The sequence below is a fragment of the Sorex araneus genome, chromosome X (genome assembly GCF_027595985.1).
Source record: "Sorex araneus isolate mSorAra2 chromosome X, mSorAra2.pri, whole genome shotgun sequence".
Taxonomy (NCBI): domain Eukaryota; kingdom Metazoa; phylum Chordata; class Mammalia; order Eulipotyphla; family Soricidae; genus Sorex; species Sorex araneus.
Genome location: NC_073313.1, coordinates 304187855 through 304212950, shown reverse-complemented (window position 1 = coordinate 304212950; position 25096 = coordinate 304187855). Strand labels below are relative to the sequence as shown.

The window sequence follows — 25096 nt, the reverse complement described above, 5'->3', positions numbered from 1 at the left end:
TTTACAAAAGAAAATATTTAATTGGTTCCAAAAATCACATGAGGAAATGCAAAGAACCAATGGAAATAATCTCCCTGTGAATGTAGGACGTTACTAGCCTTCGTGCTCTTCTTCTTAGAATCCTGAGGATTTTGATGCTTAGAAGAAATGACCTTGCCTGTCAGGTACTCCCAGCTACTCAAAAATAAGTTACACACATCTGTCAAAGAGTTCTGTTCTGCTGATGCTACCAGTGGGCCAGACAGGAAGGGAAAGGAGCTCCTAACTACAGTAAAGCGATCGACCAAGAGCAAGGGGTCAGCACTGAGCCTTCCCAGGGAAGTGGGCCCCTCTGAACCATGAGGAAATGAGCTGACCCTCGACACAGGCCAGTCAGTCTGTTACAGCTTCCACCCTGGGAACGAGGGCCCAGACTTCTCCTTCAAGCCCCCTGCTGATTGGTTTCATCGTTATCTCGCCTCTTCCAAATCTATGGAGAAAGGAACACAACAAACACGGAAGAGGCATTTAACTCACAAGCAATTCTCCAGCACTTGTTCTGCACTACGCCACAGCCTGTCGTCCCACCATCTGCTCACGGCCCTGAAATAAGCCTGCGGCCAACCTGTCAGCTGACTGATCTCATCTTAGTTTCATTCTCCCGCCTATTCCTTCTCTCTCTCACTTCCCACACCTACTGTGGTCTGAAAATAAAGATTCATTCTTAAACAAAGTGGCTGAGAAGAAGCTGTCTCTAGGAATGATAGTGTCTCTCTTTTTTCTTTTTCTTCCTTTTTTTTGGGGGGGGATACTCAGCAATACTCAGGGAATACTCCCAGCAGGCTCGGAGGACCAAATGGGATACTGGAGATAGAATCTGGGTTGGCCACGTGCAAGGCAAGCATCACACCCACTGTACTATCACTCCGGCCCTGTAATTACATCTTTCAGGGCCGGAGAGAGAGTAGGGCTCTTGCCTTGCACAGGACCAACTCAGGTTCGATCCCCAGCACCCCATATGATCCCTGAGCCCCACTAGGGGTGATCCCTGAACAAAGAACTATGTGTAAGCCCTGAGCACTGCCAGGTGTGGTCCACAAACAAAACAAAAGAAAAACATAATTTCACCTTTTCTTTATTTTTGATTTTGGGGCCACACCTAGTGATGCTCAAGGCTTACTCCTGGCTCTGCATTCAGGGGTCACTCTTAGTGAGGCTCGGGGGAACACAGGGGATACCAGGATCAAACCTGATGAGCTGCATGTATGCTAAGTGCCTACCCACTGTGATACTGCTCTGGTCCTGTCTCTCATCTTTTCTATAAAGCTGTAGCTTTTTCGGGGCCGGAGCGATAGCACATCGGGTAGGGCGTTTGCCTTGCACACGGCCGACCCGGGTTCGATCCCCGGCATCCCATATGGTCCCCCAAGCACCGCCAGGAGTAATTCCTGAGTGCAAAGCCAGGAGTAACCCCTGAGCACCGATGGGTGTGACCCAAAAAGCAAAAAAAAAAAAAAAAAAAAAGCTGTAGCTTTTTCTTAATCTCAGGCCTCTCCTTTACGAGGCAATGGGAAGTTACTGAGAAGTACTCTGCACCATGGGGCTTCACCTCGCTGAAGACAACATTAATAACGTGAGCCCATATTCCCACAGATATGGGGCAGTGCTGAGTGGGTCATGAAGAGTCCCTAGGGGACTGGGGACATTTTAGGGACACTTGAGTTGGCATCCCTAATGATTCCAGGCTCATACTCCTTGAAACCAAGCCATACACCTCTGCAAACTAACCTGCGTCTGCCTATCTCCCTGGGCCACTCATACCCTTCTGTGCTCCCCAGCATTCCTTGCGTTCACAGTTCAGTAACCCGGCCCTACTCGCTACTCAGTGCTTCCCAAAAGGCACCCAGCCTAGGGGCCGGTGCAATACTACAGCAGGTAGGCCCTTGCCTTGTATGTAGCCAATCTGGGTCCGATTGCTGGCACCCCATATGGTGCCCCGAGCCCGCCAGAACTGATCCCTGAGCACAGAGCCATGAGCACTGCTGAGTCTGGTCCAAAAACAAAAACTAAGAGAGGCACCCAGCCTGATCAAAGGGCTAATTCAGTCCCCCCTTCCTGTCTCCACTTCCTGTAATGCTCCTCTCATCACCCACTACTCAACACTCACCAAGTCTTTGGCCAACCTACCTGAATGTAAGCCTCAGAGAGGGTGATCATCTGCGGAAGGATGTCGGTCACCTGAAGGTCCTGTAATTCATACCATTTTCCCGTACCCTGCAAGAGGAATGAAGGTGTGAAGAAAGATTGGGTCAGGCTGTTGCCTACAATCAAAAAGGAAGGAATTATGGCCAAAAGTTAGAAAATAAGAATGAACCCCAGATGGCCTCTGGCAAGACTCGCAAGTAGGAGGCGTCAGGCCCTTTACTCTACGCCATTCTCAGGAGCGGTTGTTAGCCCTTCTGCATACTGGGCTCTAACACTGATTTCTTCTGGGTATTCATATTGAAAGAGCTTTTTAACTTCTCTTTTTTTGCAAAGTTCTATATAATTTTTTCCAATAAATATGCATTGCTTTTGAAATAAAAGAGAGTAAGGGCCAGAGCAATAGTACAGGGGGAGGGCCCTTGCCTTGCACACAGCTGACCTGGGTTTGATCCCCGGCATCCCATACTGTCCCCTGAGCCCACCAAGAGCGATCCCTGAGCAGACCCAGGAATAAGCTGAGCACTGCCAGGTGTGGCCAAAAACCAAGACAAAACAAAACAAAAAAACAGAACACTTTTTTAAAAAAAAATCTACAATTGGGATTGGAGTGTGGGTAGGGCACTTGCTTTGCATGTGGCTGACCCGAATTTGATCCCCAGCATCCCATGTGGTCCCTCAAGCAATGCCAGGAGTGATTCCTGATGCCGAGCCAGGAGTAACCCCTGAGCATTGCCAGGTGTGACCCAAAAAGATTAAAAAAAAAAAAAAGAAGGGGCTGGAGAGATAGCACAGCGGGTAGGGCGTTTGCCTTGCACGCGGCCGACCCGGGTTCAAATCCCAGCATCCCATATGGTCCCCTGAGCACGGCCAGGGGTAATTCCTGAGTGCAGAGCCAGGAGTAACCCTTGTGCATCACCAGGTGTGACCCAAAAAAGAAAAAAAAAAAAAAAAAGAAGAAAAGAAAAAAAAATACCAACCCTATGATTATAATCAAAAAGTACATCATATTCCATATTAAATTACAGAATAAAAATGTTTTTTGATGGGTGGAGTGATAATACAGTGGGTAGGGCGTTTGCCTTGCATGCAACCAAACCGAGTTTGATCCCTAGCATCCCATATGGTAACCCCAAGCGCTGCCAAGAGTAATAACTGAGTGCAGAGCCAGGAGTAACTCCTGTGCAGTGCTGGGTGTGACCCAAAAAGCAGGGGAAAATAAATAAATAAATAAATAAATAAATAAATAAATAAATAAATAAATAAATAAATAAAATAAAGAGCTTCTACGGGGAAGTGGATATGAATGAATCCAATTCCTTTTGAGGATCACTCAGTACAGTGGTGTCTCAAACACTGCAGTGACTCTCTGAGGCTGATGAATAAAGAGGGGGGCAGGGGCTGGAGATACTACATTGGGGAAGGCAACTGCCTTGCATATGGCAGACCCAGGCTTGATCCCCAGCATCCCATATCTTCACCCAAACCCCACCAGGAGTGATCCTTGAGCAGAGTCAGTTGTGGTTCAAACATTTTTAAAAAATAAGCAGGAGGAGGAGGAAGTGATCACCCACTACTCACCTAAGACTCCCCCCACCAGCGTCCCGGCTGAGACGCACTCACTAAACTGTGCGGGGGACTACTGGGAGAACTTTAAGCGAACTTTCTACCCACAAACCCTGAGAACACAATTCGAGTTAAAAAAAAGGTGAAGATAAAGGCCCCCAAGTTTGGCCTACTGTTCCCTTTCCAGAAACAAAATTAATCCCCCTAGGAAACCCACTGTCTTTAACATGAACAAGCACCAAGTGGCCAGTGGCCCCAGGCCCCTGCCTCCCCCCATCGCAGCCCTGCCCTCCCTGGAAAGCACAGCTGACTGACGTTTGGGGCCGGACAACTCTGTGTTTTGGGGGCTGTCTTGTGCGCTGGTGGATGTCTGGCAGCTTCCCGGGCATGAATCACACTCCTCTAGCTCACTGGCCTGGCGGCAGTGCCCCAGGATCAGGAGATTCGAAGTCTCCCAAGTGAATCCCATGTGGCTCCATGTGGAGAAGCACTGTTGGAAGCCACACACTGCCAGCCAGAATCCCCAGAGAAGGGCAGGCACGGAGAAACCGCAGGGCGCCTGAGCAGCAGCACTCACATGGTGGAGCACGTGGATCCGGTAGGAGCCCTCGGAGGGTTTGCCGTCGTGGACGATGTTAGCGATGAGGTCGTAGGTGGTGTTCTTGTGCACTGCCTGTACTTCCTCAGACAAGTACTCTCTCAGATCCACATTCCTGGGGATGACAGAGACGCAGCCAGATTAGGCAACTCTTACCTGAATGTCACTTTCAAATGCAGAGAAGCTTCGTGACATACCGGGAATAAAATCTCCTCTTGTGTTTTTACCTGATGCATTTTACTCACTCATGGAAGCATAAATGTACAACAACTGAAAGTAGGCAAAGGGATAAGGGGATATAAATGATAACCTTTCGGTACCTGTACTGCAAACGATAGTGCGCAAAAGGGGAGGGGGGAGAGAGAGAGAGAAAGAAAGAGAGTGGGGGGAGAGGGAGAGGGAAAAGGAAAGCGGGAGGGAGGAAAAGCTGCCATGGAGGCAGACTGGGGACGGGGTGCATGGTGGAGCCCCAGCTGGATCTCCAGCACTAGGTGCTCTCTGGGGGCACTGCTGGGAGTGACCCCAGCAGGGAGAAGCTCCAGAGCACTGCAGGTATACATCCCCCCAGCAAAAAAGTGATCGTGCCAATGTCTAAACAGATAGGTACCTCCTAATGGAGTTTAGACTGGGAGTATCTTTTTTTCCTTTGGGGATGGAAGGTGGTTTGGCATCACACCTGGCAGTGCTCAGGGGCTACTCCTCTGAGTGAGGGTTACTCTCAACGGTACCAGGGGACACTGTGGTGCTGGGAACCTAAGACTGGCCTTCCACGTGCAAGTCATGGTCAGCCCTTTTAGGGACCTCTCCAGCCGGACACTGATATCCTGTCTGTCCAAAACACAAAAAATGTCAACATAAGCTATCCGGTACATGTAGCTTGTTTATACAAACAATTCTGTTATAAAGCTCTCTGTACTGGGGCTGGAGCAATAGCACAGCGGGTAGGGCACTTGCCTTGCACGCGGCCGACCCGGGTTCAAATCCCAACATCCCATATGGTCCCCTGAGCACAGCCAGGGGTAATTCCTGAGTGCAGAGCCAGGAGTAACCCCTGTGCATCACCAGGTGTGACCCAAAAAGAAAAAAAATAAAATAAAAAATAAAGCTCTCTGTACTGCTGCTACTTTTTACATATTGACAATTCAAAAGTACAATGAAATTTCATCACTAAAGATAATTTGATATGAGTCTTAAGAAATGGAGCTATAGTACAATGGGTAGGGCACTTGTCTTGCACAGAGCTGACCCAGGTTCAATATCCAGCACCCCATATGGACCGGAGTTCCACAAGAGGTAAGCTCTGAACACAGTCAGCTGTGGCCCAAACACAAAAAAAAAAAGCTAAAAAAAAAAAAAAAGAAAGAAAAGAAAAGAAAAAAAAGAAGGAGACATGAGCGGCCCCTCCATTCCTGAATGCCCATGATCCTGGAGGCCAACTAACTACTTTCGGCACCCAGCATCTTCTTGCAGAAATGCCTCTAGACTGTGAACTAAGCTACATGCCCATGATGCCCCGGAAGGGGAAAGGTTTTTCTCTCTTGGCCTTTGCTTTCCCCGGCGGCAGCGTGGTGACCAACATCTTATAAGGCCCACTAAAGAGAGGTACGAGCTTGCAATAATGTGATTTCTGGCAGAAATCTCGCTGGACTTAATTACTAAAATACCAGAAATGCAAAACCTCACATGCTCCTCATTCTCAGAAATGTAAAACAAATTATCAAATGATACCTTTTCGGCAAGTCTGATTGTTGGGGAAAATTCCAAATAATAATAGTGAGTCTTCTGTTGAAATATTGATGTAACCAAAGTAAAGAGAAAGTAAAGTGAAAATCATCAGCCACACAAGTAGGGGGGAGGGGGGAGTGGGATGGTAGGTATACTGGGGTTCCTGGTGGTGGAACATATGCACTGGTGAAGGGATGGGTGTTTGATCATTGTATGACTGAGACTTAAGGCTGAAAGCTTTGTAACTTTTCACATAGTAATTTAATAAAAAAAATTTTTTAAATTTTAATTTAAAAAAATAAATAAAAGAAAGAAAAAGGAGAAAAGGTCCTTTGTCAATCCTGAAGTATGGCTCAGTACATTCACTACCTCGAATGCCTGCTTTGCATGTGTTCAAGGCCACAATCCCGACACTGTCCCCAATGCCACCCAATGCAGTCCCAGCTTTGCTGCCAGTGGAACCTCCAGCACACAGCAATAATGACAAAGCAAAATTTAGGATCTCAAACTATTATCCTGACAATAACAACGAGGCATAAAACAGTCAAAGTGGAGGCTTCTAGGAATCAGTCACAGGCTGACTTATTAATGAGTTAATAATAATAAAAAAAAAGAATTTTCAGAAAAGTAATTGCTGATCAGTTACCACAAATTCAAATGCAACTGGTGACAAAGTGAACATATTCCACAGCTAATACAAAAGATACCAACGAGGTGAGGCTTCTGGGGTAAGTGGGCAGGAGCCTTCCCCTGGACTGCCCTGCGTCCAGAACAGACACAGCACAGGGAATTTGGCAATTCACAACATTTCATTTCTAGTTTGAAAATAAAACTTCATCTCGGCTCTCAATGAAAACCCCTCTGTGACATCCTCCTATAGCTGGCGCCATGTGCCCCAACGTCACTCCACTCGTCACACATACAAGACGCTGACATACAAGATGCTATCACGCATGTAAGAGCAGAATGGTTAAGGGGCCAGAGAGCCAAAGCACATCTGGCACGAAGTCACGTGCCAACAGGGTTCAATCCCAGCCCCGCCAGGAGTGATCCCAGAGAGCAGAGTCAGGAGTAAGTCCTGAGCAGGAAGAAGGGAGATGAGATGGAGGGAGGCGGGAGGCTGGTTCTTCTGTAACTCTAAATACTAATGCGCTCTCCTCATGGTCCACTGCTTTGACTCTGGGTGGTCATCAATCAGAAAGAATAACATGCTATACCTGGAAAGACCCCTAGGGCTCGGCCCAATGGTCTCAGTTCAGGCATAAGAGAATACAGCTAGGCCAAGGAAAGCGCTCAGAGGGCTGGAACACATACTGTGCACAAGGAAAGTCTGGGATGGGTTCCTGGTACTGCATGGTCCCCCAAGTACTGAGTCAGAAAAAGAGAGTACCTTAGTACCTCCAGGTATGACCCAACACCAAAGAGAGACAGAGACATCAATAAAATATGCATGTGAGGGGCTGGAGCGATAGCACAGTGGGTAAGGCGTTTGCCTTGCATGCAGCCAACTCAGGTTCAATTCCCAGCATCCCATATGATCCCCCAAACACTGCCAGGAGTAACTCCTGAGCCAGATGTGACCGAAAAAGAAAGAAAAATAAAAAATATGCATGTGAACTTTCCAGGAAGAAGAGGAAATTCGGGGGTCAATAGTACAGAGGCTAGGTCACTTCCCTTGGACATGGTCAACTCAGGTTTGATCCCCAGCACCACATATGGTCCCCTAAGCCTCGCCAATGATCCATAAGCAAAGAGCCGGGAGTAATCCCTGAGCACCATTTTAACAAAAAACAAAAATTGGAGGAGGGGGAAAGGGTGGAATTCAAGGGCCAGAAAGACAGCATACCTGGTAAAGTACTTACTTGCGGTGCATGCAAGTAAGTACCTCAGTAAGTACCTCGGCTCAATCCAATTTGCCCCTTATAGTCCCCTGAAGCCCACCAGGAGTGACATAAGCACAGAGCCAGGAGTAAGCTTTGAGCACAGGTATAGCCCCCAATGGGGCTGGAGTGATAGCACAGCGAGTAGGGCGTTTGCCTTGCACACAGCCAACGCGGGTTCGAATCCCAGCATCCCATATGGTCCCCCAAGCACTGCCAGGAGTAATTCCTGAGTGCATGAGCCAGGAGAGACCCCTGTGCATCGCCGGGTGTGACCCAAAAAGAAAAAAAAACAACAAACAAACAGGTATAGCTCCCAAATCAAGCAAAACTTAAAAAAAAAAAAAAAGTGTTTCCAGGGATAAAGAGATAGCACAGAGGATAAGGTGTTTTGTTTTTTAAAAGAACCAAACGATAATTCTGGGTTAGGGATGCAATTTAATGGTATTTGCGTATATGAAGGCCTACGCTCAATCCCTGGCAAACTGTCCTGCTTGAAGAAAGTAAATAAATTCAGAATCTAGACTCATCCACCCTAAGAGGAAGTGAAAGTGAAACAAGATGATACTCACGTAATAGGGAAGTTGACAATTGTTGGATTCTTCTCCACAAAAAAATTGTTCTTAGTAAATCTCTTAATACAAAAGATTAGATATGGAGGCAACTTGGTAAGCTGGAAACGCTTCAGAAAGTTCTCTTTATAGGTCTTATATTCCTAGAGAGAAAAAAATAAATCATCAAATTAGTACTAGAGTATCAGAGAGGAGTATGAATTTTGTTTGGGTTTGATTTGGATTTTTGTTTATTTTGCTTTGGGCCACACACCCAGGGATGCTGAGGGGATGCTGAGGGGCTACTGCTGGCTCTGTGCTCAGGGATCACCTGTGGGACTCAGGGGACCATAGGTGGTGCCAGGCACTGAACCCAAGTCAGCTACAGACCAGGCAAGTGCCTTCCCAGCTGTACTATGGTCCTGGCCCTTATCTGGAGTTTTTTTTTTTTTTTTTTTTTTTTTTGCTTTTTGGGTCACACCCAGCGATGCTCAGGGGTTACTCCTGGCTTTGCACTCAGGAATTACTCCTGGCAGTGCTTGGGGGACCATATGGGATGCCGGGGATCGAACCCGGGTCGGCCGCGTGCAAGGCAAACGCCCTACCCGCTGTGCTATCGCTCCGGCCCCCTTATCTGGAGTTTTAACGTAAGCCTGTCTTAGACTTAGAATTCAGAAGACACTTGATCCCAGAATCCATGCAGATTTAGAAATGACAACATAGCTAATGCTGACTAAAATGCCTCCACTGTGAACTGTGTTTTGACCAATACATAACAACACTGCTGAACTCTAACAAGGGAAAAGAAGGGATCACATTTCACTCATAAGCATAACTGTGTAAAACTTGTTTAAAGATTATAAACCAATTTTTAAACTGAAAACACTGGCTGTGACAATTACACAGAGAAACACAGTATTTGCATCTAGAAGAAAAGCAAAAATATCAAGTGGGGAAAAACGTGTTTAAAGTTGCAAATTTCAAACCAGAGAAGTCTGCATCGCCTAGAGAGAACTTCCTGACATGAGATGCATACACACGGCTATCTCAGAGGAAGGAACCTCAGGAAGCGTGAGGAGAGACTCATCAGTGACAGCAATGGAGGCAGCGGATATTCTCAGTTCCTTCCTCCTCAAAGCCCCAGGAGACCACAGGAGACAAATGCAATGTGTCAGCAACATAAACTGAGGATTCAGCCCGCACATCTGAGGGAATGGAAGGGGGACGAGGGGTCAGGAGCACACACTTTAGCCCACGAGTTGACAGCTAGGAAACAGCTAGGACACATGAATTTATTTTTCTTCAATACAATTTAGTACATTAAAAATAAACAAAAAAGAAAACTATGGACAGCTAAATGTCCATAAATTAGACAACTTAAATGAAATAAACAACTTTCAGGGGCCAGAGTGATAGCACAGCAGGTAGGGCACTTGCCTTGCACCCCATTATGGTCGCCAGGTTCAATCCCCAGATCCCACATGGTTCCCTGGGCACCACTCGGAGTGATTCCTGAGTGCAGAGCCAGGAGTAAGCCCTGACCATCGCAGAGAGGGGACGGGAGAGGAAGGAAGGGGAAGAGAGAGACAGACAGACAATCTTCATGGAGTGAGAGCTATAGCATACATAGCGGGTAGTAAGCACCTCGGCACCCCTCTTCAATCACCTTAGTATAAAATGAAGTAATGGTAGACGCAACCAAAGCAAATGCCTGGCACACAGTCAACAAGAGTTTAATCCCTGGCACCCCATAGGGTCCCTGAGCCTGCCAGGAGTGACCACAGAGAGGGTAAGGAGTAAGCCCTGAGCACCAGCAGGTGTGGCCCAAAACCTAAAAAAAGCAAAAATGAAGTATTTCAAGTGCAGTAAACTGTAAAATAGTTAATAACAATAACAACAACAACAACAATAATAATGATGATAATGATGATCATGATGATGCTATTCCTCAAAAAAAAAAAAAAGTTTAAGGGGGCCGGAGCGATAGCACAGTGGGTAGGGCGTTTGCCTTGCACGCGGCCGACCTGGGTTCGATCCCCGGCATCCCATATGGTCCCCCAAGCACTGCCAGGAGTAATTCCAGAGTACAAAGCCAGGATTAACCCCTGAGAATAGCTGGGTGTGACCCAAAAAGCAAAAAAAAAAAAAAAAAAAAAAGTTTAAGAATTTAACAAGAGACAATACACTAATGAATATTATATAAGTTACCACAATTTCCAATAATCATTTGGGAATTCCCACATGTATGTAAATCATTTATTACACCCATATTAGCTTCATGGAGGTTCCAAGACAGTTCTGTTTCTGGCTGACAGCACCTCTCCAAATTCTTCTTCTTCTTCTTCTTCTTCTTTTTTTTTTGCTTTCTGGGTCACACGCAGCAATGCATAGGGGTTACTCCTGGCTCTACACTCAGGAATTACTCCTGGCGGCAGTGCCCAGGGGACCATATGGGATGCTGGGGATTGGACCCAGGTTGGCCTCGTGCAAGGCAAATGCCCCACCCGCTGTGCTATCGCTCCAGCGCCCCCTCTCCAAATTCTTAACCAGGATTATAGTGCCCTCTCTTCAAATTCTCAATTCTCACAAATCCACAGAAACTCACAAAAGGAGGTAAGAGATTCCATCTTTAATGAAACAAAATATTACTTTTAAGGTGGGGGGAGGGAATGACAAAATAAAAACAAATCAACTGACAAAGTCGGGCGCGGGGGTGGGCTACCTTCTCCGTGATGCCGTTGAACTTGGCCAGGATGTTGAAGAGCGGCACCTGGGGGATGATGAGCTGCTCCTTCTCATCCTTGTAGAGGGGGGCAGTAGGCAGGTCCAGCGTCAGGTACATGAAGGTGGACTCCACCATCGTCTCCTGGTACTCGTCATTGTGCAGCAGCTGCTCCTTCTCTTCTGCTGGCTGGAGAACGAGGGAGGACACCAGGAAGGCGTGAGGGCCGCACGCAGGGCACCCAGAGCAGAGAAACGAGGCTTTGGCTGCCTCTTCCTTCTGTCACAGCACTCTACCCAAGTATGAATGAAGGGGGGTGCCCAGAGATGGGGCGCTCTTGTGACCTTTAGCACCACCCATTTGGATCAGGCACAGACTTCCATCTTCCATGAGGTCCCACTTCCTTTAGATAACAGACTAACCAAAAAGCACTTCCAAAACCTAGAAAGCTGAGCTGAGCTGTCTGAGAGGGCGCACCTGCACCACCCAGTGGCCAAGCCACTCGAAAACAGTCTGTTTTCAGAGAGGGATATAGGTACCCAATGATAGTACAGCGGGTAGGGCCTTGTACCCAGCCAACCCAAGTTCAATCCCAGGCATTCCATATGTGCACCCTGAGCAGCTCCAGGAGTGATTACTGAGTGCAGTGGGAGGTGGACTAACCTGTGAGCACCACCAGGTGTGGCCCAAAAAACAAAACAAAAAGGAGGGTATGGGAAGCAGGGAGCACACTTTGCATGCTTAGGGTTTGATCCCCAGCTCTGTAGGAAAAGAAACAAGTCTGTATCCACCCACCAACCCCCACAATACAGAACCCTGCAGTGGTGAGAGCCTAGGGGACTGCCACTCTGCAGGAGTTTGGTCAATCTTCTTCCTCAGATAAAAGGTCTTGGCAGTGGGGCTGGAGTGACCGCACAGCAGGTAGGGTATTTGCCTTGCACACAGCCAACCCGGGTTCTATTCACAGCATCCCATATGGTCCCCTGAGCATCGCCAGGAGTAATTCCTGAGTGCATGAGCCAGGAGTAACCCCTGTGCATCACCGGGTGTGACCCAAAAAGCCAAAGTAAAAAAAAAAAAAGTCTTGGCAGTTGTCTAACCATTTTTTTCGTCAACTCAGAATCCCACACAACGAATGGGAATCTGCCCATGACTCAGGTTCAACTCACTCACCAGATCTGGATGGGGAAGCTTTTTGGTGAAAATCCTCATGGACCCCTGGAAAACGTCAGTCACAATGGCTGTACAAGAAAGGTCAAAATACAAATTTTCAAATTAGAAAAGTATCTCTAAAATAAACTCTAAAGAAAGCTTCCATATTTCTGAAATAATTCAGTATTTCCCAGCCTAAGACTAAATAAATACAGAAGTTTGCCTTTAAGGGGCTGGAGCAATAGTATAGCAGGTAGGGTTGTTTGCTTTGCATGCAGCCGACCCCGGTTCAATTCCCAGCATCCCATGTGGTTCCCCAAGCACCTCCAGGAGTCATTCCTGAGTGCAAAGCCAGAAGTAACCCCTGTGCATAGCCAGGTGTGATCCAAAAAGCAAAAAGAAGTTTGCCTTTATAACATATACTACTATGTTATTTTTATAATTCTTTTATGTCTGTCTTCTACACAAGATAACCTTTATAAGGCCTTCCATTTATAAGGTGATTTTTAAGTCTGTCCCATAAGAGGAAAATGAAATGCATTTGAAAGAATTAGTGATTTACAAAGCCTGAAACAGAAGTCTCCCTCTCTCCCTCCCTTATTTTCTCCCTCTCTCCCTCTTTCTCATAAAACAAGATATAGCCAAGGAACTTCCCAAGGGAAGAAATGTCCCTCTTGCAATGGACATGCAAGAAAAAAAAAAAAAAACAGACTAAAGGACAGAAGAATATAACCAGACAGTGAATCAGAACATAAAACAGTTCCAAAATCCGGACATCACACAAGCTAAAGGACTCAGAAGATGAGCACAGGCCGAAATGACCACCTGACTGAGGTAGCAGGATCCTCTAGTAGCAGCTGCAGATGACATCAAGGAACATTAACACGAGGGCCTAGAGAGAAGGTACATCAGGGAAGGCGCTTGCCCTGCACATGGCCGACACAGGTCTGATCCCCTGCGCCAAACGGCAACTTCTATGCTAGACAAACCACCCACCAAGGTCTCCTAACACTAACTCTTTCATTGCTATTTTGAGTTTTGGTGGGCTTTCTTGGAGGGGAAGGGAGGGGGAAGGTCCCCCATGTGTAACTCAGTGGCCCAGAGACCTCACCAGCAATTCCGCCAACAGGGCCAGCAGTTCAATGCAAGGGTCAGAGGAGTCTAGGCATGTCCCCTACCCACTGAACTATCTCATGGCCAAATTTTGTTTTTGAGTCCCACTCAATGGTGCTTGGATACTATTCCTGGCTCTGAGTTGGGGGGTCATTTCTGGCAGTGCTTGAGGGGACCATACAGTGCCAAGGATCAAACCTAGACCTCCTGCAACAAAGTATATGGTCAGCTGTTGAGCTATCTCTAAGGCCTTCAGGATAACTCCTGCATGCTTGGAGGGTCTATAATATGCTGCTCAGTCCTGGTTGGAAAGTGGGCCAGGACGTCCGTTTTCACTTAATAAAAGTACTATTAGGGGTCAGACACATACAGGGGTTAAGGCATTTGCCTTATAACCAGCCAAGGCCAGTCTGAACTCCAGCACTGCAAATGGTCCCCTGTATACAGCCAAGAGTAATCTGTGATCATAGAGCCAGTTAGTTGTAAGCCCAGACCACCGCTGGGTGTGGCTCAAAACCCAAAAACAAACAAAAAGTCTATTTATTATTTTCAGTCTAAAAAGAAAAATCAGAGGCTTATTAATAAACAAAGGGCTGGAGCAATAGCACAGTGATAGGGCGTTCGCCTTTCACGCGGCTGACCTGTGTTCGATTCCTCCGCCCCTCTCGGAGAGCGCAGCAAGTTACTGAGAGTATTGCGCCCGCACGGCAGAGCCTGGCAAGCTCCCCGTGGCATATGCAATATGCCAAAAACAGTAAAAATAAGTCTCACAATGAGAGATGTTACTGGTGCCTGCTCGAACAAATCGATGAGCAACAGGATGACAGTGACAGTGAAAATTAATGAACAAAATTTAGCACAAACACTATCTCAACACACACCAAAAAAGGTAGTTAAGAATAAAAGAGGCCGCCATGATGTGATCCTGGGGGCCGCACGTGTGTGGCCTCTCCGCAGCTGCACAAGCATGACTCCAGAGGCCAGCTAAACTACTTTTAGGATGGGCAGCTCCTTGCAGAATGTCTCCAGACTGAGAACTAAGCCTCGGCCCCATGCCTGCCCAGGAGGGGAAAGGTATTTCTCTCTCTCGCTTTTTTTCCTTGCCAGGGGTGAAGGGCGTGGCGACCGCCTTATTATGAGGACCACAAATGAGAGTTACAAGCTTGCAATGATGCAGTATCTGGAAGAAATTTCCCTGGACTTAGTTGCTAAAATACAGAAATCCAAAACTGCGCAGCCGCTAGACCTCATATCTCTTTACAACAGGTCTGACTCTAGTGGGGAACTCCTAACAATAATAGTGAGTTTTTTGTTGAAATATTGAATGTAACCAAAGTAAAGAGAAAGTAAAGTGAAATTTATCAGTTCGCGGGGCGGGGTGGGGGGGCCGAGGGATGGGAAGTATACTGGGTTTTTGGTATTTTTAATTTTTTTTCTGGTGGTGGAATATGGGCACTGGTGAAGGGATGGTTGTTTCAGCATTGTATAACTGAGACTTAAACCTGAAAGCATTGTAATTTTCCACATGGTGATTCAATAAAATAAAAAATTTTTTTAAAAAAAAGAATAAAAGAACTGGAAGTTGCAAGAATTAAAAAAAAAAAAAAGAGTTTCTTTTACGATACGACAAGACTTACTCTTCTTTTTCTTTTTCGTGCCTCCCAGAGCCGAGTGCAGAGCATTCAGGAACCAAGACAGAAAGTCAACTCCATCCCCTGGAAAAGAAGGGTGGGACACATCACAACGGGAGCCAGGCACTCTACGGCTTAATTCCACCCGAAGTCCTGCATCTCTCCTCCCTCTCAGCTACACCGTATCGTCCCCTGGGCACCCTCTAGCTGGCCACTAACTGTCAGCTCTCAGTTCCATCCAGGACCCTGGGCTAGCCTCCCTAATCCAGGACTGTTTCTCACAGCCGTCAAATGGCCTTACGGAACTTTCCCTAAGTCACTCCTCAACCAGAATGTTTCTAAGACATCAGTCCTGGGAGGGACAGCTAGTACAGTGGTTAGGGTGCACTCAAGGCAGCCCCAAATCCACAGAGTCAGGTGAACCTTGCAGAGTAGCCCCTGGGTCCTAAGCAGTACTTGGGAGCCCTCTCCAAACCCCAACACAGACTTTCTACTCAGAGGTCAGAAACCTCTTAGAACTTGGATTCTGAAAAGCCTAGGAGGGCCCTAACCCACCACCTGTTAGACGCTGATCTGGCTGCTTTGTGGTTCAATACGAAGTGAGAATAAATCTGTTCACCAAACTAGGTTTGGTGCCAGTCAGAGAGCGTGAGTGATTTTGAATGTGAGTGATTTGTTCCTTACCCTGCTTGGTGATCTGAAAAGTCTTCTTGCTGCAAAGAACAACAGCCTGCAGCATCTCATGGGGAGAGACATGAGCCTTGAAATTCCGAGGATTCCAGAGCTTTCTCATCAGCTCTCCAAACCGCTGGACCAACAAAAACATGATATCCCCAGGAGGACGCTTGATGTTCTTATAGTTGTCTTCTTCCAGGAAGTAGTTCCGGAGAGGAGGAACGTTAGACAGGGCCTGGAAGCCGAACATGCCAATGAATCTGGTGACTCCATTCAGGAACCCCCCAAAAAGTTATTTTACCCCCCTTCAGAAGGGGAAAGAGGGGTCCTTGGGTCATACTGGGAGGTGCTGGGAGAGGCTTCTGCTGGTGCTCATGGGACCATGTGGTACCAGGGATTGAATCAGGGTCAGCCACATGCAAGGCAAGCGCCTTAACCCCTGACATGGCCAGGAATAACTTCTAAGCAGAAACGGGGGCAGCCCTTAAATAATGCCAGATATGACCCCAAACAAAAGCACAACTCATAGGACCACTCTGGCTGTCTGCCTTGGCTATTCTGAGGCTTGAGCAGGGGCAGGACCTCTAAGAACTGAGACATTGGAGAACTGGCAGGATGAGAGTCTGTGCCAGGAAAGAAAACAATGCGGCAGACAGCACACCGTCTCTTATGTGAAGCTGTCACCTCCAGTTCTGTCACCCACTACCTTCGGCTGCCGCACTGTGCTCCTTTAGCACACACAGGAACATTCTCTGCATTGGCAACAAACATTCAAGCAATCCTGGGCAATACCTGGGTGTCTGGGGCTGACCAACAGCACATTCCCAGAAGAGACTCATTTCTCCCCCAATAGTCTCAGGACGCCCACCGCGCCCCACTCCCATACTGGTTGTACCTGAAGGACGGCGTTGGCATAGTCATTGGCCTTTATATTATTCAGACCCACAATACCCGGCAGGTAGGTGGTGCCATCATATGCCCGGGACAATTTCGCTTGCTTGTCCAAGTTTGCAATCTGCTGCTTTGTAAAAGTGGGCTTCAACACATACTGCAGAGCAAAAGGAAAAATTAAGATGCTTTAGGGCTGTCCAGAGTTTCCAAGATATATCTAAAGCAACACTTCTGCCCCCAACAAAATATGCTCTGGTTATAAACATCTCACCCCCAACAGTGGGTGCAAAAACCACAGCAAGAGGGGTTAAGTCATCCCTTCCACACTGCTAACAAAGAAGGATGCTTAAGCCCGTCTGAAACTAACAAAGAAAGCTGGTCCTTAAACTGAATCACTGAATCCAGGTCTCTCCTCACACCGCATGTCCAGCCAAGCTCAGAGCAAATGACTGTCGGAGCCACAGGAGACGACACCTCTGCAAGCAGCAGAGTCCAGTCTAGAGCAGGACCCCAGAGCTGGTGCCTGGCCACAGGGAGCTTGCCAGGCTCTGCGTTGTCGTGTGGGTAGGATACTCTCAGTAGCTTGCCAGACTCTCTGAGAGACGGAAGAACCAATGAATATGGCTCCAAAATAAAGACAAACAAAAAAGCTTATAAAAGCAGCTTAAGTTGGGACTGGATAGACAGTAGAGCGGATACGGGGCTTGCCTTGCATGCAGTCAACCCTTGGTCACCAGCACCCCAAATGGTCCCCTGAGTGCAGAGCCAGGAGAAAGTCCTGAGCACTGCCAGACGTGGCCCCCAAACAAACAAAAATACTGCTTTAGCCATGGTTAAAAAAGTCTTACTTCCCCGGGTCTAAGCCTCCACATTAAAAACAGAAATAACAGCTAGGTTCAGACGACAGGTCATAGTCGTGAAACCTAACTTTCTTACTTGCCTGTCCTGCTTCTTCCCAAAGGGAAAAGAAGCCCCAGCAGGAGATCAAGACCTTCCCTCAGAGCTCAGGGGGGAAGGCCCCAAAGAAAACTGGTTCCAAATAAACTTTCTTGCCCACGTACCGTGATATCCTCCAGTGAGGAATCAATAATCTCATAGTTGTCTGGGAGGCAGTAAAACTTGAGGGTGTGGAGGTTTAGGAAAACATGGTGGCTAAACTGGACACTGTGAATGTAGGCATGAGACTTCAAACCCCGACCTGTAGGGAAGGATGAAAGGCTGTAAGAGAAGGGCAGATTCCAGAAAGGCACCGATCAGGCTTGACTCTCCCTTCATGAGTTGGTACCGAAATACATTAAAATCAATACAAAGTACTATGCCACCAATGAAACAAATTCCCACATGAACTTCCTCACGTCAAGCGAGCAACAGAGATGAGCTCAGTAGTTACTTTATTCTCTAGAACATGTAAGACACTGGCTTGGGAAAACTACCTTCACAGACACAAGCATGAGCTATATGTGTACAGATGTGTTCAAAATATATACTCATGTGAACTAGTTTTATGTTATCTCAGAAATCAGAAGTACCTGTTATGTATAATAATATGTACACAGATATACACACTGTATTCACAAATCCTGTGACAGTTCGTCATCACCCAGCCTTCAGCTCCCAGTTCTGTGCCTAAGTGCCAGGATTCAGGGGCCACTCCCTTGCAGACTCTCTTCCTTACCCCATCCAAACCCGAGATGTACTACTACGTAGAGGCCACCCCCATCTCCTTCCATAGACCCCACACACATTCCAGTTGATACTGATCTTCACTTATTTCACCTCCTGTTGTGCTTACTTCCACTGAGGCCCGGGTATAACAGTAATCTTTACAGTCTTACAGAGTTCGCTTTGTATTTGGGGGGAAGGGGATGGGGACCCGACCCGGCAATGCTGCGGGGTGGGGGTGGGGGGAGTGGGGCAGAATTAATCCTGGCTCTGCACTCAGGAATTACTCCTGCGGTGCTCAGGGATGCCAGGGATAGAATACAAGTCAAAGTAAATGTCTTAACCCCTGTACTATCTCTCCAGCCCCCAATTATTTTATATGCTAACCTTAACTATTAGAAGGAATAGGCTCGTACTTCTTCTGAGTATTCACTGCACTATGTACTGTTTGGCTTAAATGAATTAAAATCCTAAATTTCAAGAAAAAAAATTTTTTTTTTTTTTGCTTTTTGGGTGACACCTGGCGATGCACAGGATTATTTCCGGCTCATGTACTCAGAAATTACTCCTGGCAGTGTTTAGGGGACCATATGGGATGCTGGGAATCGAACCCGGGTCAGCCACGTGCAAGGCAAACGCCCTACCCGCTATACTATCGCTCCAGCCTCGAAAAAAATTTTTTAAAACAATAAAAATTTTCACAGAGCACAGACCCAGAGAAAGGATAAGAAAAGCTCAAGCTCCGGGCTGGGCTCTCTCAGCCACAGCATCATCACCCAAGAAGCCTCAGCATCCCTGAGAGCCAAGTAGAAGCAAAAACAAAAGCCCATGGCTGCTTTTTCCTCAGGATACTTTGAATCCCATAACAGAGACAGGGTCCTTATTTCAAATGAAGTCATTCTTTACTTGATCTGTGAGGAAACCAAGAGGGGCCAGTGAGTGAGGAAAGGAGTGTCACATGTACATGGATTCAATCCCAGGTCCTGCACTGCCAGGTGTGATCCCTGTACACCACTGGGTACCAAAAACAAAGCCAAGAAAAATAAATGAGGAGTGACAGAGGCAAGGGATGTTGGTATAAACTAATAGTGCACGCTTTCTATAATTTGTCTCTATGGATGCAGAACAGATCATCATTTGATTGCCACTACCACTTTTGAGAGAACAGTCCCTTTTGGTCCTCTGCCCTTAGTTCAGCAATCAACTGTGGATAAATATAACATATACAATGTCATACCTTCTGTCTTGGCTAAAGAAGAAAAATACACACACAGACACACACACACACACACACAGACACACAAACACACACACATAGACTGGGAAAACAGCTAAGGGTTAGAGCATTACTTTGCATTCAGAAGGCCCAGGTTCAAGACCCAACACACTGCATGAGCCCTGAGCACCTCCAGGTCAACTACCTGGGTATGGTCCCATACAACAGGAGGAATAAAAGAAAACAAATCATCACAATTCAAATACCCAGGGCAGAGAATTAACTCGGCAGGAGTACTTCTCTTGCAAGCATGAGCACCTGGGTTCACTCCCCAGCATCACACTAAGAAAACTCCAGATTCAGGTGCCAGAAGATAGCTCAAATGGCTGGAATGCATATCATGCGTGAAGGAACCCCCGAGAGTGACAACGACAGAAACAGTACTGGTGTGTCTCCTAAAATAAAAGATATCTACATGTGTAGATGTGAGCACATGCTTCTCTGTGTATATGTGTGTACATATATCCAGTCTCTGAGGTGTCCTCCTAGTCTTTCAAATAATTCCCACACACACACACTCTTTTGGGGCCATACCTGGTGATACTTAGTAGCAATGTTCTGGAGACCATGTGGTGCGGGATATTGAACCCAGGCCTCCATATACAAAACACAAACTCTTCCTGGCCCCTTACATCATTCTTTTCCCTTTCACATATATTCAGGTTCTAGGGATTTCAAAGATTTCAAAGAATCTGCTGTTGATTTTTAAGGGTATAAAGAGTGTTCCCATTACTGGGAACAAAGATATAAATTTTAGACATGCCTCCTCATAGCAGTTTACTTTCTCTAAAAAAAAAAAAAAAACCTCTGGAAAGGAAGACACAGACTAGAAATGACACAAGGACAACAGTGTAGTGTTTTTTGGCATTTTGTACATCAAAAGTATAAACATTAAAATTACCGTAACCATGTTCTCTCAACTATCAAAAACAAAATCTCTGGCCAGGGATGTTCTTAAGTAGTAGAGCACATGCTTCACATCTAAAGAGGGCCTGGGAGGCTAGATAGTATGATGGGCAGGGTGCTTGCCTTACATGTGGCTGACCCAGATCTGATCCCCAGCACCCCATGCAGTTCAAACCCTGCCAGGAGAGATCCCTGAGTACAGAGCCAAAAAAAAAAAAAAAAGCAAAGAAATAAAGAAGCCTTGGTCAACCCCCAGAACCAAAAAACCAACAAAAAACTCTGGAGCAGGACTGGAGGGAGTGTTCAGTAGGTAGGACAATTGCCTTGCATGCAGCCGACCTGGGTACAATCCCCAGCACCCAGTATGGTCCAATGAGCACCAAGAATGATTCCTGAGAGCAGAGCCAGAAATAAACCCTGAGCACAGCTGAGTATGATACAATATATATATATATATATATATATATATATATATATATATATATATATAAACACTTCTCTGAAGCAGACCTATGGCTAAGCATTAAAAACTTCACAAATTTATGTGGGCAGGAGAGATACGGGAGAGAGAGTGCTGGCCTTACACACAGCTGACCTGGGTTCAATCCCTGGCATTCCATAGGGTCCCTGAGTGTCGAGCCAGAAACAGCCCCTGAGCATTACCAGGAATGGCCCAAAAACCTAATAAAAATATAACAAATTTATAATGTATAATGTGTATTTACCCTGAAAGTACTTGCCACACACCAGACAGGCATATGCATTTATATGGGAGAGCGAGATGGAACACAGCTTCTCAAAGTCGAAGTCCAGCACACTCCTAAAAACCAGACAAGACAAAAAGCAATTCATAGGAACAAACGTCCAGGAAAGTTCCCAACAGAAGAGCACAGGCTCCAATTCCACAATGCCACACAGCATCCCCCAGTAAGTGGAGAACATGGGGACAGACTAATTCTTCCCCTGGCACTGAACACAACACCTCTACCCACCAAGTCCCAAAGCAGGCTTTACCATACTGTACCAAAAGCATGCCAACAATCCTTTCGCATTAAAGAACCTGCCATTAGGGTGATTTTCACTGGGGAAAAAAGGTACAAGCAGGACCCCAACAGCATTCTAAAAGTCCCTATAATAAATCTATTCAAGTTCAAAGTAAGGGTCTATCAGGGTCAGAGAGTGCACAGCGGGTAAGGGACTCACCTTGTGTGTGGCCATAAGGCTCAATCCCCAGCACCCAACCCTTCTGACCTGTTAATGGTATCCAGGTACGGGCAGTGTCGGCTCCTTCGATCCTCGGAATCCACCCGGCCATTCTTTGCTGAAAAGAAAAACATCAGAAGCTTTGGAAAAGTAAAGCTGAGGTTGGGATCTTGCAGCAGGGTCTGCAAGTGGGAGTCCAGGTTTGATCCCTGGCATTGCACGGTTCCCCAAACACTGCAAAAAGCGGCCCCAAGCACAGCTGCGAACAAGGCACCAGGCACCTCTGGCTTTGGCCCAAGAACAAAAAAACACTGAACATATCAACAAACTTGTATTCCCTACCAATGACCAGTACAAAGGAAACAGAGGGGAACTAGGCCAGGCAGATGGCTCAGAGGCCTGGGTTTGACCCTTGGGACTGCATGGTCCCTTGAGTACCAACAGGGTATGACCAAAAAAAAAAAGAACAAAAGTAGAGGTGGGTGGGAAGAAGTAACTAGGAAAGGTGCTATAGAAGCAGCCTGATAACAGCAAAAAAAAAAAAAAAACCACTAACGGTACAAGCTGTGTAACCCTTCACAAAACTATAACCCAGAACACAGAACAAGAAGGAGCCCAAGAAAGGAGGGCGGCAAGGGGGTAGGGAGGGGAAGGGAGAAAGGAAGGGAGGGAGGGAGGAGGAAGGGGAGAGAAAGAGAAAGAGAGAGCCATAACTACAGTACAGCAGGCACGGAGCTTGCCTTGCACAGGGTTTGATCCCGAAACCATATATGGTCTCCCCAGCCTGCCAGGAGTGATCCCTGAGTGCAGGTCTAGGAATAAGCCCTGAGCAACAATGGATATAGCACCATCACCACCCCAAAAAAATGGAAATAAAGTTTGGATTAGAGCAATAGTACATTGGGTAGGGCATCTGACTTGTATGTGGCTAACTCAGGCTCGATCCCCAATACCCCCTTCTCAGGTAGTCATGTGTACCCCTTCGTAAGTTAACAGTTAGGAGACAACTCTGCACTGGTCCTTTACACACATAAGGTGAGCAGAGCTCCACTTTCTCCAGACTATCTTGCCCAGGATGTAGACACCCTGGGGAAAGAGATGCTATCTCCTGCAGAGCAAAGGAGAGGCAATCTCAAGGTCCATTATAAAAGATTCGGTTCTAGAAACCAACAGTTCGTCTCCAAGAAGGTCTTGTTCTATTTTTAAGGGTCCTCTTCACCTGAGGCTGTTGGAACTGACATCAACACTGTATTCTGGCTACTGTTACAGCTGTAATACATTGTCTCAGACCCTAGTCACGTGTCTTCCATCAGGAACCACAAAATTGTGGCAGTCTAACTTAGTAACTTGTAAATAAGGTACAAAAAAACTCTCACATGGGGCTGGAAAAACAATACAGTAGATAGCCTTGCACGCAGCTGACCCATGCAAGGGACAGAAATTCTGTCCCTCACACTAACTGTGGTTCCCCCAAGCAAGCCACGAGTGATACCTGAATGCAGAATGAGAAGAAAGCCCTGAGTACTGCCTCATGTGGCCCCAAAACAAATCTCAGATGCTTCAGTTCTAGGGAAGCCACAGTTGTTTTGTTTTTAACAAGTAGTAGGATTTTTTGTTTTGGGGTCAGAGATCACTGTAGGCAGGCTCAGGAGAACTTAAGGGGTGCTGGGGATCAAAGCCAGGTGGGCTGCATGCAAGACAAGCACCTTACCTCCTGTACTCACTCTCCAGCCAACAAGTGGTAGTTTTAGAATGTACACCTGCACTCTTCTTTAAACCATACTCCCATGGAACCAAAGAGACAGTATACAGGATGAGGCATTTGCTTGCCTGCCACCCACCCTGCTGAATTCTGGTACCACGGGCCAGTCCCCAGAGAATCACAGGGTGTGGCCAAAAAGACAAAACAAAATTAACTATGTTTCCTCCTCTACATGCCCACCTGCTCCTTCAGCAGGCTCCCGCTAAGCCAACAGAAACCAACTATAAAGAACAGGTTCTTGGCAAGAATTCCAAAATTGGGGCCACAGAGAGTACAGCAGGTATGCTCTGCCTTGCATATATCCAACCAGAGTTCAGATCCACCCAGAGGCCCCAGGAGTGGTCCCTTGCACACAGCAGCAAAGAAAGCAAGTATTACAAGTTCAGAGTAACTGTAGTGGACAGTTAAAAAAAAAACCTCAGAAATGATGGAAACCCACTTAATGACAGTAAATATATCAACAAACTGGAAATTAGCACAAATTAAAAACAGGAAACCAGGGATTACACGTAGAGATCTCTAGAAATAACAAGCAGCAGAAAGTTTACACCAGAAAGCAGCTAACGGTGCAGTGCCAGAGGGAGGCCCACTGGCTGTTGTCAGAGGGCTCTCAAGAGTCACAGGTTCACTGATTCACTGAGTGACAGCGACGTGAAGCCTCCAGCCCGGATCCGCCGTGCCCAGTTCTGAGTCGGGATCGGATTAGCTGCTATCAACCAAAACAACGGGGCAAGTACTCAGCGTTCGCTCGGCCCTCGACTCTGGCCTGCTGCCAAAATAACAGACAGGGGGCCGGAGCAATAGTCCACCGGTTAGGGCACTTGCCTTGCAAGAGGCCGACCAGCGTTCGATCCCCGGTAGCACGGTGCCCCAAGACGGCCAGGAGTCACCGCTGAGCACAGAGCCAGGAGCAAGCCCTGAGCATCGCCAGGTATAGCCCCAAAGGAAAAAATGACGGCCAGACTTCACTCTCCGAGTGCTCTGTAAAACCCCCGGGAAGGAACACCTGTAAATGGGCACAGGGACTGGCCCACGTTAGGCATTCGGCAAAGGGAGGCCACTCTCACTGTCACTGGAAGTGCAATCAGAGTCCCAACTCAGCCTGGGGCTGCGCCCACTGAAAGGCACTAGAGGTCTAGACCGTGGTGGTGCGGGCTTCCCCCGGCGGCGGAGTGGGGCCCGTGCCCGTCCCAGGTTGGCCCCGCGCACCTCGCACCTCCCGCTCGGGCTCCGAATCCTCATCGGCCTCGCGCTCCCGCTTCACCCGCACCGCCGGGACCACGGGCGCCGGGGCCGCGCGCGCGCCGGCAGCCTCGACTTCCCGCTTCACGCGCACCGGGCTGCTCCGGGAGCTCGGCACCTCGCTCTCCCGTTCCCGGTCGCGTTCCCGCTTGACTCGACCCGAGCTGCTCCGCGTCTCGGACTCGCGCTTCCCGCGGGTCGAACCACGAGACTCCCGTTTGGACCGGCCTGACATCGCCACCGGCGGCCGAGGAGTCGTGCGCAGGCGCCAGGCATGGACGAGCGCGCGGCCGCGCAGCCAATCAGAGCCGCTCTACGGGCCGCCGCTAGGGACACGGCACACCGCCGGAAGCTGCGGGG

At 47.5% G+C, this 25096-nt stretch overlaps 1 protein-coding gene across 1 annotated transcript; it reads right to left on the bottom strand.

Moving 5' to 3' along the window:
• On the bottom strand, positions 1-25003 carry USP39 (ubiquitin specific peptidase 39). Its single transcript, XM_004612027.2, has 13 exons — positions 24704-25003; positions 21781-21850; positions 21255-21349; positions 17747-17883; positions 16690-16842; positions 15804-16029; positions 15126-15203; positions 12397-12464; positions 11224-11412; positions 8523-8665; positions 4325-4460; positions 2167-2253; positions 1-469 (listed from the first exon to the last, which is right to left on the bottom strand). The coding sequence occupies exons 1-13, from the start codon at positions 24969-24971 to the stop codon at positions 422-424; spliced, it is 1698 nt and encodes a 565-aa protein (XP_004612084.1). The 5' UTR covers positions 24972-25003; the 3' UTR covers positions 1-421.
• Positions 25004-25096: the final 93 nt, after the last annotated feature.